The following is a 14,425-nucleotide window of genomic DNA, read 5'->3' on the forward strand; positions in this document are numbered from 1 at the left end:
TTGTGTGGGAGCTGCATGTCCAGGACATGGCACACAGGTGCATGGCTGCCCCAAAACACAGAAATGTCAGTGGCACTGCAGCTTTTGGTGCCTGTAAGGAGCAGGGTGTGGGTGACCTGTTGTTGGAGCCCCTTGCAGCATCCTTACACCCGGCTTCAACAGGAGGACAAAAGCTCCCTAAATTCATAGGATCACAGTCATCATCCAGGCTGGAAAACACTTTCAAGTTCAACCTGGCCTAAATGTCCCTTAGCACTGTGTCCAAGCTTCTCCAAAATGCCTCCAGAGGACTCCATCAATTCCCTGAGCAGCCCATTCCAGTGCTTGACCAACTTCTTCATGAAAAAGCTCTTAACAGACAGTTGAAAACTCCCCTTCCTGTAACGTTCTTAGCATGCCCTCACTTCACTGTAACTATTTGGAAATCAAAGTAGTGATCTACTCCTTCCAACCCTGTGGACAGGTTTCCCATGTCTCTCACATCTCTGAAGCTCTAGGCAAGAACTGGCAGAACAATATCCCTCCCACTCTAAGCGAAGTGCAAACCTGACCAGAATGAGTGTGCACAAGTCCATGGGACCCAGTGACATGCATTGCAGGGTCCTGAAGGACCTGGCTGATGTGATTGCCAAGACTCTGTCCATAGTATTTAAAAGGTCATTGCTATCAAGTGATGCTCCCAGTGACAGGGAAAAATGAAACATCACTTGCTTTTTTAAGACAGGTGGAAAGGAATGCCAGGGAAACTACAGGCCAATGAAGCTGTTTGGGGTATTTTTATTGTTAGAAGCAGACACAAAAGGTGTGGAGGCAGTGAGGGCCTGACTAATAAGTGCTGCTTATCAGAAGAGGCTGGGACACCTTGCTACACAAGGACAACTTGTCTCCTCAAGGGATTCTTCCCCAGAATATGACCTACTTCCTTCTCCCCACTGATAATGCCTCAGACAAAGCTCATTCCTGAATCTGAGATTAAAGTAAAAAATTAACAAAACCACAAAAAAGAACAAAGCAAAAACAAGTCATAGGCTTTATCCAGAAAGCCTGTTGTGAACCACAAAGCAATGATGTCTCTGACACATCAGGCAGATTTTGCTATTCTTGGCTGTCTTCCTGATGGCCTGCCAAGCACTGAGCTTCCTTCAAGGTGTGCAACAGTGGAGAACCAAAGCCACGACCTTGCTGGGCAGTGTCAGTGAAGACCTCTCTCCCATAGGTAGGAAAACAATTCCACATTCTGTAAAACTCCATTTTAACAGAATCAGAAATACCCAAGGGTATTTTTCAACGGTTAAGAATGAGGGAATCTAAAAATCAAAAAAGAACAAAAGTAACGCATCACCAACAAAAGCAGAAACCTGCAGGAAAGGAAAAGACATTTTGTATCTAGTTATTGGCTGGTTGTTGCTTCTTCCTCCATTTTTCAGGACCTTTATCAGACTGGCACCACCATGAAAGCCTGAGGCTGGAGGGTTTCATGGCACACCCTGGACACCAGCTGGGAGCCCTGGATGTACCCACCAGCAGTGAATCCTGCCTCAAAACTCAGAACAGGGAGAACATTGGCTGCTTTCATTTTATTAAATTCCCACTGTATCCTTCTCCTCCTCCTCCAGCACTGGTGACAGCAATATCACCTGGATGCCTCCATAGATGCTGTGTCCTGGCATCAGACCAGCTAATGATTGGAGTTCTTTTTCTAAACACTTAAAATCTGTTTTCTGGTCATTATCCAAACTTCTTTACTTGCTTAACACACTCCAGAGTTGTTTTTAGCTTCTGGCTCCAGCTATAAAGGATGAAAGACAGACGGCTTTGCAGGGTAAGCAATGAAGCTCCTCAAAATAGGAAAAAAGTCCAACATGTGTTGCATAATGCCATTATGCATTAATATGGCACCCTCAGATACATAAGCAAATACAATGATTCATTGAGAATTTCTGGCACAGAAGTAAAAATGAATTGTAATCTGATATATGTAATTCTTTCTTTCTCAGAGCATTTTTCTTCTTCCAACTCTGCTCAGTTCATTTTTTCCATCACAAAATTTATGGTCTTGATTTCTCTTCACTGGATTAGCCTAGATGACTTCACGCTGATGCGTATCAATGGCAGCACAAGGAAAAGCTGTGGATGCAAAATGTCTGCAAGACAGAGGCTCACACACCCTCCCAATATTCTGCTGAGCATTGTCATTAGGAAATTGCTTTGAATTTTCTAATAGAATTACAAACGCAAGAGGAAATATACTGAGTTTCATCCCTGCAGAAGTACAGCATCATAAATGACTCCAAACACCTCTCAGCTGCTGTATTATTCAATTAAGCAAGTGCTCCATCACCTGGGGAACATTGTTACATTTAGAGAAATGCAAAGACAGGAAATGTACTGTGTGAGACAAACATGGACTGCAAACAAGACAGGAAATTTACTAACCAAAGCCAAGTGAAGTGGGAGATGCATGGTCAGAATGGTTTGCAGTGTCCCTACATTGAAATAAATGCAGATCCACAAAAGAATTTGGTGCCCTCTCTTGAACAGTGTAGCCAGATATAAAGACTAAGCTTTGCCCAATAAGCAAACAAGAACAATTCTCATATATATGCACGAGGATTACTCAAAGCAAATTATTAAATTAATCTGCACAAGAACAACATCAACAACAAAATCTTTGAATTCACTGGGAGGAGGACTTAAGGTCTGGTGTTTATACAGTGTCAGGAGGGAACAGTTTGGGAAACTGCACAGGATTCCTACCTAGCTGCATCTGTCTGGGGCTTTATTAAAAGCAAAACAAAACAAAACAACCTACTAAAGCCCTGCAAGTGCCATTAAATATATCTATATAAGTTTAACACCTAAATGATAGCAGTGAGCAATGCTCCATAATTTTGTGATGGTGCCAAACACATTTTAAAGTAATGAAAATATCTATCTTAACTGCTAGAATATATTTCTCTATTTAAAAATATAGATCACACTTTTAACCAGTCTATGCCAGGATATGTTGAATGCCTTCAGGCAACAATTCTTCCAAAGAGCAGGACTGAAACAGAAAACCTTTGTCTCACATACCTGCTACTTTACTTAGCACTTGACCGTAGTTGCACAGTAGAACAGGAAACGATTGGTCAGAAGCTCTCCCTCCCTCCCTCCCTCCCTCCCTCCCTCCCTCCCTCCCTCCCTCCCTCCCTCCCTCCCTCCCTCCCTCCCTCCCTCCCTCCCTCCCTCCCTCCCTCCCTCCCTCCCTCCCTCCCTCCTCCCTCCTCCCTCCCTCCCTCCCTCCCTCCCTTTCCCCTTCCTGACTTCCTTCCTCCCTTTCCCTATGTTCCTTCCTTTCTCTATCCTTCTTCTTTCTTTCTCCTGTTCTCCCTTTCTCCCTTCCTTTTCCTTTCCTTTCCCTTTCCCTTTCCCTTTCCCTTTCCCTTTCCCTTTCCCTTTCCCTTTCCCTTTCCCTTTCCCTTTCCCTTTCCCTTTCCCTTTCCCTTTCCCTTTCCCTTTCCCTTTCCCTTTCCCTTTCCCTTTCCCTTTCCCTTTTCCTTTTCCTTCTTTTCCTTTTCCTTTTCCTTTTCCTTTTCCTTTTCCTTTTCCTTTTCCTTTTCCTTTTCCTTTTCCTTTTCCTTTTCCTTTTCCTTTTCCTTTTCCTTTTCCTTTTCCTTTACTTTTCCTTTTCCTTTTCCTTTACTTTTTCTTTCCCTTTCCCTTTCCCTTTCCCTTTCCCTTTCCCTTTCCCTTTCCCTTTCCCTTTCCCTTTCCCTTTCCCTTTCCCTTTCCCTTTCCCTTTCCCTTTCCCTTTCCCTTTCCCTTTCCCTTTCCCTTTTCTCTTTCCTTGAATTTACTTCATCTCTCCCTCAGGAACGTTATAATTACTCCAACATTAACTAAAACTGGGGACAAAATAATGCCAGAGCCCCAACAAAACACACTTTACTCATGTGCCTCCTGCAATTACCGCAGCTCATCTCTCGTGCCCGCACAACGCACGTTCGAGTCACCCACCGTCACCCCTGGTCTCAGGGTGACCAAGAGCAGTAACTCGCGGTGCGGTGCTGCCTCCCTGCGGAGGAGGGACTTTCCCAAGTGCAGACAGTTCATCGCAGGAGGCTGAGAACATGGCTGTGTCTGTGCTTCCCTTGTGTCAAGTGCCAGAAACACTACATGTACAGCTAAAAGAAATTCTTCCTTCGATGCCCGCAACTATTTTCTCCTGCCACGTCACTGGAATATCTAGACAACGGGAATTTCCTTCCAACTCTTCATCAGAAGATCTTCTCATGCTTCGCCTTTAACTAGGTGAGACATCTACAGATGCCCAGGAATACCAGCCACACCAATCACATCTCACTCAAAGTCTTCAGAGTCATAACACTTCATCCTGCAAATAAAACAATTCAGCCAGACATCATCTGTATCTCCTCCTAATGGTGCTCTGAGCTTAAATAATTCCTATAGATGAGCAGACTGTCTGCAAAGGTAAGCCCTGCGCTCAGCTGAGACCCCATTCTCTCCACTTTTGAATAAACCCAACTTTAAAGGAAATGATTGTGAAACTGTGGTAGTGCTCCTGGTTTTGGACTGGATGCTTTTTAACTCCCAGCTGGCTGCTAAAAATAGCTTCCAGCCATACATGAGGCTGCATTGTCGGAATGTGCTGAGCTTGCTGGAGTTTGCTGGAATTTCCACTGGGCTATTTCCCCACCGCTCTCACCCAGATTAAAACTGCAACTCTCCTTCTTCTAGAAAGAAAATGAATCAGTTTCTTACCGTCATCTATTCTGCTCCTCCCATCAAATTCATCATCTGGTATATAACAGAAAATAGTACCTAAATACTTCTTTCAGTTTTGCAGCATTTTTGCACTAGCACTGCACTTCTCTTTCCCTTTTTCCTTACATTAGTGATGCATTTTTACACATTCTCATAGCAGAGTTTTCCCTTGGAGGAAGCATACGTCACCTTCACCCTTCTCAGGTGGATATCCAAAGGTGGTGAACCTTTCTAGGATTTTCATACTTTCCTTACAGTAAGATCTAGAAAAATGCAAGTAATGTGGAATCTGTGGAACCAAGAGATGAACGTTATAGAAACCTATCAACTGTAGACCCTAAAGCCATACAAATAAAGTCTGTTCTTGTCACAGGATGAGTAGCTCTGCTACACCATGCAGCAAATAATCAAATAGCCCTATGAGCAATGACTGAAATGTTTAAAACCCAAAGCCACAGTTTTGCATCTATCACTTCGTGTAGCTGCCCCAGGGTGGATTCAGGAATGTGCTCCTTTGCAGACCCACACAGACAGCACCACAACCGCAGCAGGAGCTGTCTTAAACTCTGATCATAGACTACAAATATAAACATAAATACCCAGTGAAGGGCAGCCCAAGCCTATCTCCCTTATGTATTTCAGGACTCCTGTCACATTTCTGCACCTCCACATCTAGCTGCTGTCACCCAGTAGTCACCTGAGCAGGCAGACATCTGCAGAACAGTTTTGCAGGGAGGTTTTGTAACCCTAGTGACACTTAATCATCTCTTGTATGAGCAATGATGAGTCAAACCTTCCCAAGATTCTCTTTTGAGCTGCCGACTTGTCATTTGGAAATGCAGACCATTATTTAAATGTGCCTGGCACAATGTACAAGGAAGGATGAACTTTTTACTGCTAACCTGTAGTCATTATTTTCTCATCACAAGACCCAGCACTGCCGAATTTACATGTAAATCCAGAGGATTAAAGCTCTAGTTAACTCCACACACACCCACAAGCAGCTACTCACCATGACATTTTGCTTCTTCAGCTTTTGTAGCATTTCTTTCCTTGTTTGTGTAGCACGCACCGTACACTATCAGACATACAGCAAGTATGAAAGCTAAACAAGACTACAGTAATGGCAATGACAGCTGCCTTGTATGGAGAGGTAAGGAAACCTCTCAAGGGGAAGAATCTCAAGGCAGGTGGAGCTGGTCCCAGAGCTGTATCTGGAGCAGGTCTCGGGGTCAGCCAAGGGACTGTGCTCCAGAGGGAGCAATGGAGATTGCAAAACCTCCAGTTAACCTGGCTGGGCTTATTCTAAATTCTCTTTGAGATATTTGATAAAATCAAACCCTGAGGTTTAAGACATTTCTTCTCACACACAAAAATGAACAAATTGAAGGAAATCTTACTTCTATGTTTTCACAATTGTGAGTAGGATTACTTAATTAGCTAGGAAACAACTGTATTAAATGTACTGAAAGAGCAAACTTTGAGCTTCTGAAGGACTCCTGGTTGCACATTCTTTGTCAGCTGTTTCTCATGACACTGGAAAGAATTTGACAGTGTGAGTCCTTTCTTGCAGCCTTATTTTCCCTGGGACCCTCCAGCCCAAGGCACAGGGAAATATGCTTAGTAGCTTTTTGTCACACCAAGATATAACCGCATTTCTTCTTTTTGACAAGTACAGGGGCATGGGATTCAAGCCAGTTCTGGGAGCTGTCACATAAGCAGAACCAAGCAGGACAGTAGGGCTTGGGGTGCTTCTTGAAGAGGAGATGTCTCTCAGCTGTACTTTGTTGTACTTGGTTGTAGTTTCAAGATGGGAAACTGAGTACTAATAACCAGACAGCAGCTATCACAGAGGCTGAGACACACCAGTGGATAAATTAATCTGGGCAGAGCAGCTGGTCTCAGAAGTCCTCTTTTTCTTTCTTAGAACAGATAGTGAACCAGAAGTTGAAGCCAGGAAATGCCTGGCCTGGAATTTTCTGTGGTGTACTAAGAACACAGCTGATGCCTGGCATGGAACTGCAGTATGGTGTGCAAAGAGGACCCAGCTGCCTCATGGTTTTCTTTTTGATCTCTGCAAAGGAATGGGCAGAGCTCAGAATGTCTATTTTTTCAGTACGTAATTGTGTGCTTTTCCTTTTATCATACTGCAGCTAATTGGGAAGCCCTGTTTTGTCCAGGGGAAGAGATCCTGTGTCTGCCTACAATCTACAAGGTTGATGACAAGTTAAAAAAGAAGGGATGGGTCATGGTGATGCTTCTTCCTTGTGCTGCCCAGTGTTGTAACCAGAGGCAATGAGGGCAAATGGAAATCCAGGAGAGTCCATCTAAACATAAGAAACACATTTGGCTGTTCTGCCTCTGGGGTCTCCATTCTTGGAGACATTGAAACCCCTATGGACATAATCCTGAGCAAATTGCTTAAGGTGTCTGTGCCCTGATAAAGGGGTTGGGCTGGGTGCTTTTCAGGGGTCTCTCCCCCTGAAGGCAGCCCCCTTGCCTGTATGTGCAAATTAAATGTGTGGAAGGTGTTAAGGACTCACAGAAAGCAAACAGATCTAATTCAAGAAAAATCAAAGCACTGGGCTGAGCAGAAAGTGTTACATCTGATCTCCATAACTGACTTAAAGAAAGATCCTTATCTTTTGCATCATAGGTTTTTCTCTCTTAGGAAAGTAGGATACATCATCCAGTCTAAAGGAGTGGCTAATGGAAAGATAAACCTTGTTTATCTGGGCAAAATGGAATTCCACATTGCACATAGCTGGCATGCTGTCCCAGTCATTTCTTTCTTTGTATCTTTGGTTAGATCTCTTCTTAGTCTCTTCTATGTGCTGCTGGAGGGCTGGATAAGGTGTCAAAAGGAATGCTTCTGACCCCTAGTAGAAGGATTTGGTTAATGAATGCTGTTCTGGATGAACCTCTAACCAAGATGTGGCGTGGGAATCTCAGTTATAGATGGGGTAGTGGGTGTTGGAGTACTGTCCAGTGCCTTTACCTTGAGCCAGGGGTGCAGGAGTCTCCTCCAGCATGACACTGCCTGTGGATTTCCTCAGCAGGGGGAAATGGAAATTTCACCATTAATCTGAATCTGCCCAGTTGCGGTGTGGTACATCATTATTTGTCATGCCTGAAGCATGCATGCAGCTTTGTGCTGGGGACACAAGATAGACACAGACCCTTTGAAGTCTGAAGCAAGTCTGACGAGCACTTTTGGAAACTGAAGATAGGGAATCCCACCCATTAATAAAATTTTGCATGTAAAACTATGTATGCACAAAGTGCTTAAATTTTGTTTTAGTTTCTGGGATGAGAATGATGGCTCTCAAATGCCTCAGCTGCAGATTTCCTGACATCTGTGTTGTCCCCTTGTGTCCTGAAGCTGGTGAGGGGAGGTAGGAAAGGCATAACCACATCCCTGTTAGACGAGGGAGGCAACAACAACAGCTCAGCCATTGGCGGAGTAAATAGTTAATGAGAAACTACTGCAAACCTTGTACCAAAGCACATGCGGCAAAATAACCTGTGAGTTAAGTGCCTTCCTACTGTTACACTGCTAGTTTGTTCACCAACTGGGAGTTTTTTACAAAACCACATAGAAAGGAGAAGTACTGTTGCTTTAAAGCATGTGATCTGATGTGTAAGAGATTACAACCTCCCAGGGAGGAGTTTTCGGGGAGGAAGGCAGTGTACAGCTCACAAATACCTGGGACTGAGTGTTACTGTCCCATCTGCTTTGTGCTTGCTGGTGAGGAGCAGCATTCCTGTTCACCCCTAGCCAGCAGCATGGTCGATTCTTTTGTGAAGAGCAAACTCAGAGATAACAAAGTTACCCTCTTTGTGAAGGGATCCTGCCCTTACTGCAGGAATGCCATAGCATTGCTCAAGGAATTTGACTTTCTACCGGGATGCCTGGAAGTGGTTGACATCACTGGGATGGATGACGTCCAGGATTACTTCCAGCAAACAACAGGGCAGCGAACTGTAAGTTCTGGTGCTTGTTTTGGAATTTTGTGCCAGAGGACAGCTTGGGCAGCTGTCACAGAAGGCGGAGTGAGGTTTATTTTCAGCAGAACAGTTCAGGTCTCAGGGAGAAGCCCTACCCCTCCCTATTTTTGTCGTTGCTCTTCACTCTCCAGCAGCACTATTACTCTGCAGCCTATGTGGCTTATTAAGTGCGTTTGGAAAGGAAAGAGAGTGTAGAGCTGTGAGTTTGTCTGAATCCAGACACTTGTTTCACCCTCTGGAGTTAAATGGAAAAGCATGTTGAATTGCCTCATCCGGCAGCAGAGTAGACAGTGTGCCTACAAAGTCTATCAGCCGCTTATTCTGAAGCTTAATTAAACAATTACGTTTGTATTATGGAGCAACACTATGTGCTGGAGTTTCAGGAATTAATTTCTGCAGAAACGCTGACATGCTGATGGAGCAGTTCATGCATCAGAGTGAGCTGTGCTCTCGTGAAACAAGCACTCCTTTTTCCTCCCATTCTACTCAAGCTAAAGGGCAACAGCTTCTTGCAGTGAAGCTGGGGAGAAATTATCAGTATCTGGATTCCCATGGCTTTTTTTATCCTGCCTGTGACATGGTTATGACTACATATTATCAGCCCAGCTACTCCTTGCATATCACACAGGCCGTCTTGCTCAGCTTCCTGGGAAGGGCATGTTACAGCTGCCAAGTGTGCTACTGCTCACCTTAGGGCTGCTGGAGAGCCCCAGCCCCCTTATTTTGCACTGACTTCCACTGGATGCCTTTAATGATTCTTCCCACAGCCCCATCCTCTCATAGCACTGGACCCATTGGACCTTTTTGGCAGGTGTAGTAAGCATGTCTTCCCCCTACCCTCTGCCTATTCTGAGATGTGTCATACACTTCTACGTGGCTGTCCCTGCAGGCCTCACCAGAACTCACATGGTGAGCTCAGTCACAGCTGTGGAGTTGAGCTGTGCTGGCTATGGCAGTGGGACCATGAAAGCTAAAGTAATTTCCCAGCAGCAGGGGAATTTGGGATGGAGAGTGTGGATAGCTTAGCTAATGGAGCTGTGTACTGAAAGTAGCAGTGATCTCACAGCAGGAGAGGGATTGATAGCATTGCTAACAAGAGAAGCTGCCCGCAGAAAGAGGAAGTGAATTCCCTGGCTGATGTGTTTTGATGGCCAGTCATTACTGAAAACAGAAAGCAAACTCCCAGCAACAGAGGCACGGGGAAGAGGGTTGCTGTTGATGCTTCACTCAGTGAGGGCAAGTGGGTGCTGACTGCTGCCCAGGTCAGGTCACAGAAGGCTTGAGTTCCCTGGTGCTGCAGTTATAACCACATTGCTGCTTGGCTTGGAAGGGAGCTTCAAACCTGTCCAGTTTCAAGCCTCTGCCACAGACACGGATTCTTCCCACAAGACCAGGGGCCCCATCGAGGCTGACCTTCAGGGTGCACACATGCCTTGAAGAAGTCTTGGATGCTAAAGTTCAGTAATTGTTCCTAATCTTTAGGAAAGACTTTTATTGTTATTTTTTTTTCCTTAAATTTGACTCTGCACTGTTTATCTGTCTTCTGCACTCAGTCATCAGACAGGTGGCATCCTGGTAGGCACTAAAGTTGTCCCCCTGCTGCCACAGACTTGAGGAGATGGCTGGCTGCTACTGCATATTCTGAGTTTGCCATCGCAGTGGGAGGAATTCATTCAACAAAAAACGAGGAGTGGTTGAAAAGGTCAGATGTGATGTAAAGGCACAAGCATAGGTAGAGAATTAATAGGTAACCACAGTGATAAAGTAGGCAGAAGACAATAGGTCATAAAAAGGGCACATGGATAAAAGATTGTACCAGCAGTGGAAGTTTGACATTCAAAATGACCTTGTTAGGCAGACAGGGGACAGACAGGTGTGCATCTTGCCTGGCACCTGCATATGGCACAGGAAGAACCTGGGGGACAGTGTGACCTCTTGGTCTCTCTAGCAAAAATCTAGCTAAATTCTAGCTAAATCCTTTTCACACTTTTCCTTGTCACTGATTACTGACCAAGCTGAATCCCTCTTACTGTGTGCAGGTGCCTCGTGTGTTTATTGGGAACACGTGCATTGGAGGATTTTCAGATCTGCAGAAGATGCAACAAGAGCTCCCCACTAAGCTACGCCAGATTGGTGCTCTGGTGTAGCTGAAGGGTAAGTAGCAGGGAGTGCTCTCAAGCCAACTGCAACAGTTTTCTTGGTACTACAGCTGGAATCTAAAGCAATCCATGGCAAGGACAACATTTGATGGCACACCTGGGTAATGTACACATTGCAACGTGATAGAGGACAAGGTGCAGCTAATTTCAGTACATGACACAAGGCCTATGCCCTTTGCTTCCTCTGTGAAAAGTTTACTGGCAGTCAGCAGGCCAGCTCTGTCTACAGGACTAAAGATGTTGAATATCATTTCCTCATCTGAAATCTCAAACAACTCTTCTTTCAATTGGAAACTGGGAAATTACTGAAACAGATTTGTCACTTCTGTTGTTTTCTTTTCCATTTGTAATACTAAAGCTTAACTTTATGGAGCAGTGTTTTGTCCCCTTCTGTGACACAGAAGTCCAAATTCACCCCTGAGGCCCCCAGGGGCAGCCTTTGCATTATGAAACATTTGATAGCACAAATTTCAGAAGCAAGTCTTTGCCTAGGATCTAGCATGAATGGTTCAACTTGTAGATTTTTCTTTTGTAATTCTTTTTTTTTTCATCAGAAAACAGAGCCTGCTGCTTTGAAACAAACTCACTGCTCAAAAGCTAGCCTCTTATTATATTGTAAATGTCTTTTAAAAACACTCTGAGGTGCTACCAAGCTAATGCACCCCTGTGAGACAGCTACACAACATGCCTGTTGCAGTCATGCAGCATGATGGTTTCTGTTTCAGTGAGCATAAGGGACGTGCTGAGTAGCATGCATGAATTAGTACAAATTGTGAATGGGAACTTTCTGGTCAGAAGTGAAAGATCTGTTCACGTGTTTCAGGTAATTTTATTATAAATCTCTTAGGTAATTCCTAGCAGGCTGAGTTTAATCCTGCCCAGCAATGTAGAAGGATCCCAAAGTGGGTCCCCAGAGAAATGGTGCAGCAGGGACCCTCTGAAACAGAAAAAATTGACTTAGTAGTTCAGTGGGTAGGGATGGTGATAGGAGGATGGTTGGACTAGATGATCTTGTAGGTCCTTTCCAACCTAATGTATCTATGAATGCACACAGATTAAGTCTGTGCAGGTGCTGTATGTGTTTGTAGTGTTTTAATGCAGAGTGATGAGGTGCTGGCACTGCTGCACAGAGAAGCTGTGGTGCTCCATCCCTGGAGGTGCTCAAGGCCAGTTTGGATGGGCTCAGCTTTGGGGGACAGCCCTGCCCACAGCAGGGAGTTGGAACTTTAAGGTATCTTCCAACCAAAACCATTCTGTGATTCTATGATTCTGTGATTCTGTGAAATGTCATGCAGAGGAGGAGCACCATGAAGAGCTGATCAACCTTTAAACTAGGGTGGTTTATGTCCCTGGGTTTGCAAGTGCACCTCAGTGGAATGCTGCTGACAGAAGAGGAGAACCAGACATCAGAAATACCTCAGCCAAGTAACGGCCTGGAAAGGGATAATTTTCCCCTAATCGTTAGCTTCAGCAAAACCCATGCAATCAGGAGGATCAAAAAGTGGCATTTACAAATTCATCTTTCACAATTCTGTCACAATCCTGACTGCTATTCTTGTTGATAAGGAACAAAGACACCTTACTAGGTAAGCTGTGACTATCACGGTGGTCTTTGCAGACAATTTCAGCACTATGAAAAACCTGCAAAGAAACACTGGGTGCTGTAAGCTCTCGTGTCTTACCATGGACCACAATTTTCTGAGATAGTGTGATTGCCAGGTGGAGTCTGACCACCCATTTCTCCAGCCTGTTATGTTCTTGTGAAAGGCACTGCTGCCCTTAAGCATACTGATCACTACCACTGTCCATCCACTGCCTCCTTCTCATGCACAGAGCCAGGAACTTTGTTACAGGAGGCAATTTTGATCAGGCATAATTTGATGTCAGTGAACCCATGCTGACCACTTCCAGACACATGGTCAGAAATGCATTCAGGGAGGAATGGTTCTGTGATTTTCCTTGGGATGGAAAGGAGGGATTTTTGGTGTCTTTTGGCCTCAGCAATGGTCCCACGTCTTTCTTCACCCATTTCCCACTAATGCAACATTAGAAGCTGTGTATATTGCTCACTGCCATCCCTTGCAAATCACATCTTGAAGCTTCCCTGGCACCATCCCTACATGTCTGGGCAATGCTTCCAAATTCCTCCTGTCTAGTAGCTTCTGTGCACTGTCCCTTCACATTAGAGCCCTGATGTGAGATCCTTGTTAAGGCAAGCTGGCCTCCTGACGTTTCTGCTTGCTGAGCAATCATTCTGCATGTGCCAGGTACAGTGTAAAAAGAGCTATGTGTATCTAGCATTAGAGCATGCTGATGAGATGGATGCTGGCTCGGGCCTTGTTGCTCATGATCATCAAGCATGCCATCAACAGCCTGTTGTAGCAAGCACTCAGGGAGGTTTTTTCAACCTGTATTCTGCTTACCCACAAGTTAAGATGTAACAAACTGTGGAAAGGGACAAGGGCATGTTTGTGGGAATGGATGAGTAAAATTCTAGTATTGAGAGTGCTATAAAATAAGGAGCTCATTATCATTGCTGCTCCTTGAATTGAGCATGAAAGCAACCATATGGCTGAATGACTTGCTTTACAAAGTCAGAAGTACTCCCTTTCCTTTCTGAACTGTTTTGGTGTGATGGTTTTCAGCAAAGAAAACTGAGCTTATGTGTTGTAAATGAAATACATATAATGTGTACATTGGTCTCAAAAGAGTGCATATATACAGACATGCTCTTATTTATCAATATATGAATTAAATATGTATGTATGCACACACACAGAAGCAGTGTTTGAAAAGACTCCAAATTCTGTTCTGCGATGGTACTGTACTGATGAAGTTACAGCAGTAATCTCTACTCTTCCTTCCAGTGCTTCTGCCTTCAGGAGAGACTACCACAAACTGTGACCTCACTCTCTGGACATGCACGCCCCGTGGAACAGATTCCTCCCAGCTGCTCTCTGTGGGATACAGTGCATCTTTTGGGGGAATGCAACTTCTCATTTCATTCATATGTGCCTCAGTGTGTCACATCTCTTCATAGTAGTTCTGGAAAGAAGATACCTGGGACTGTTAAAATGATTTAACCCAGTAAAGTATACTTGTAAAAAGTGGCTGAGCTCACCACTGTGCTTCTCATTCCAAATCCCTTTTCTCTTTACATTCTTCCTTCTACATACCTTTCCCAGAAGGCTTTCTGCAAACTCTCAGTGTAGTTCTTTAAAAAATATCATTAAAATAGTTGGAGCAACACACACAGACTTCTGTCATGCTGTAACACGGCCTGAAACAAACACTGCAGCCTGCTAAGGTTACCCTCAGCCTTAACACCTTTTGGCAGAGGTTTCGTGACAAGATCATGAAGGTCAGTGCAGCCCTTTTTTGGTAAATATTTTGCTACAACACAGTTTCTGCAGGAAGTAGTGCAAGCTTCCTTATTTCTGAGCACAGCCCCTCTCCTCATGGTGAGGCTGGATGGGGCAGTTTGAGCTACC

General features: G+C 44.5%; 2 protein-coding genes across 2 annotated transcripts in view; one reads left to right on the top strand and one right to left on the bottom strand.

The window, feature by feature from the left end:
• The window catches only part of CAST (calpastatin), a 356,278-nt gene that overhangs the window by 295,298 nt on the left and 46,555 nt on the right, over positions 1-14,425 (bottom strand). The window lies entirely within an intron of this gene.
• On the top strand, positions 8,317-14,377 carry GLRX (glutaredoxin). Its single transcript, XM_065745605.1, has 3 exons — positions 8,317-8,751; positions 10,815-10,929; positions 13,817-14,377. The coding sequence occupies exons 1-2, from the start codon at positions 8,404-8,406 to the stop codon at positions 10,920-10,922; spliced, it is 456 nt and encodes a 151-aa protein (XP_065601677.1). The 5' UTR covers positions 8,317-8,403; the 3' UTR covers positions 10,923-10,929; positions 13,817-14,377.

The sequence above is a fragment of the Cyrtonyx montezumae genome, unplaced genomic scaffold (assembly GCF_038088225.1).
Source record: "Cyrtonyx montezumae isolate F1298 unplaced genomic scaffold, pur_monq_1.0 scaffold_36, whole genome shotgun sequence".
NCBI lineage: Eukaryota > Metazoa > Chordata > Aves > Galliformes > Odontophoridae > Cyrtonyx > Cyrtonyx montezumae.